Source organism: Uloborus diversus, chromosome 2, assembly GCF_026930045.1.
Source record: "Uloborus diversus isolate 005 chromosome 2, Udiv.v.3.1, whole genome shotgun sequence".
Classification (NCBI taxonomy): Eukaryota; Metazoa; Arthropoda; class Arachnida; order Araneae; family Uloboridae; genus Uloborus; species Uloborus diversus.
Genome location: NC_072732.1, coordinates 25,830,731 through 25,832,965, shown reverse-complemented (window position 1 = coordinate 25,832,965; position 2,235 = coordinate 25,830,731). Strand labels below are relative to the sequence as shown.

The following is a 2,235-nucleotide window of genomic DNA, read 5'->3' as shown; positions in this document are numbered from 1 at the left end:
GAAGAAACGAAAAGCCGGGAAACAACAAGTAAGAAGTGAAAATTAATTGTTTGTCTCAATGTAATTCATATTACATTCCACGAGTTAACAGAAACAAATCATCCATGATATCAAGCTATTATCTTCGGAAATGAATCATTTCTTAAAAAATAACATTTTCTGTTCCAGCTTTAACGTAATTTATTTCCCATTCTCTTAATATATGAAGCACAAAAACTAATGGTTTTTCTTTTTTCCACAGGTGAGTTGTGAGCGGCTGGCTGGAAAGTGACGATGAGCGAAGGATCGGAGGGGGATGGAGGTTGTGACAACATCCCTACCTCCAGAGATGCCGACAGCACAGTGTCCAACGGGATGGTGGAGAGCCAGCCGCGCAGGATTCTGTCGGACAGGTGTCCTGCGATGGGAGTTGCATTGGCCCCATCTGGGGTGGAAGTGGCGAGCAGCGCCCTCTCGATGACGGAACACAGTGGACTGCCCATGGGAGGTACGACCCTTGCCAACGCATTGCTTGGAATAACACCGGAAATTAACCAAAGGACTTCGAACGGCAGTTCTGGCAGCAATGGTGATTCGATGTTGGGAAGCATTCATTCCACCAACTTAAACAACGGAAAAGGAGTAAAACTGGAAAACAATCAGAACAGAGGAAAGGACTTCGTGTGCAACATTTGTAATCGGAAATTCGGGTATAAACATGTTCTACAGAACCACGAGCGCACTCATACGGGAGAAAAACCGTTCGAATGCAAAGAATGTCACAAACGATTCACGAGGGACCATCATTTAAAGACGCACATGCGTCTTCATACTGGGGAGAAGCCTTACCACTGTAGCCACTGTGAAAGGCAATTTGTTCAGGTCGCAAATCTCAGACGACATTTGAGAGTTCACACGGGGGAGCGACCTTATGCATGCAAGCAATGCAGTTCCCGGTTCTCTGACAGTAATCAGTTGAAGGCTCACCTTCTCATTCACGAAGGCGTGAAGCCGTTCATATGCGAAAAGTGCCACGGCAGATTCCGTCGGCGGCATCACTTGGTGCATCACAAGTGCCCGAAAGACGAGGCCAACATCGGCAAGCCTCGAAGAGGTCGCCGTCCTAAGGCGTACGACCAGCTCTCCCCCAATCTGCCCCTTCTCGCGCCCGTCAAACAGGAACTGCTGTCCCCTAATCTACCTCTTCTGGCTCCTGTGAAGCAGGAACGGATACCCCTTCTCGCTCCAATCAAACAGGAAAGGTTGTCCACATCCATGAACGATCTCCGGCTCGGCCACAACCACACAAGGTCTCCGCCCCCGTCGGTGGCCATGACTTCGGTCATCACCAAGAACACTTCTCCACCCCTACCTCTGCTCTCTCCTCCTGCAGCCCACATGCAGCAACAGGCGAGGAGGAACCACATCCACGCGTTGCAGCAACTCGGCTTGGCAGCGCAGAGCACGAACGGCCATTTCCATGATTCGGTTCAGACGGGTCCCTTGGACATGACCGTGTCCGCTGTGCCCAGTAACTCTGTGTCAGTCATAGTGCCTCGCATACCTCAGCAGCAGCGTCCTTCCTATCACAACAGCCACTCCCTGATGGACGGGGTGCTAGACCTGTCCAACTCTCGGAGTGACTCGGAAGCTGAACCCATCGAAGAGGAGGTGGACGAAGAAGACGACTGCATCGACGAAGGGATGGATTCGGACAGCGAGGAGGACGAGCGCCACCGCCAGCACCTCCGCCTCCTCGCTTATCCGTGGAAGGACGACGATCTTCGTCGTCATCACCACCATCATCCAGATGACTTGCGAAGGGGGAACGGTGAAAGGTTCGACAGTGACGGGGAAAACGGCAATCTGGCACTGCAGCTCACCACTTCCTAGAAGTATTCTTTTTTTCCGAGTTCATTTCCTCGAAATCAGGGATTTTTAGTTTTATTTTAGATCATCATTGTGTATTTTTAACAAGAAGCTACCTCACAAAGGTGGTGGGTCTATCTGAATGACTGCTGTCGGCCCCATCATTTTTTTTCCGTTTGCCAAGATATCTTGGGTTTGATATTGTTGGGTGTAACGCTGCGGCCCCAACGCACAAAAAATTATTCCCATATTTTATACATTTGTCCAAATGTTTGTTCAAAGAGCTTTAAATGCCTCAAAGGCGGAACACCAGAAAAGTTGACAGGATTCCAGGTAAGATTTTATAATGCTTTTACAAGAAAAGAGAGGACTTTTTTCAACTAAATG

General features: G+C 49.2%; 1 protein-coding gene across 1 annotated transcript; it reads left to right on the top strand.

Annotated features, from left to right (window-relative positions):
• The first annotated feature begins 273 nt into the window (after positions 1 to 273).
• Positions 274 to 1,872, top strand: LOC129235134 (fez family zinc finger protein 1-like). Its single transcript, XM_054868825.1, has 2 exons — positions 274 to 1,149; positions 1,204 to 1,872. Exons 1-2 carry the CDS (start codon positions 274 to 276, stop codon positions 1,870 to 1,872), a joined length of 1,545 nt encoding a protein of 514 aa, XP_054724800.1.
• The last annotated feature ends 363 nt before the right edge of the window (positions 1,873 to 2,235 follow it).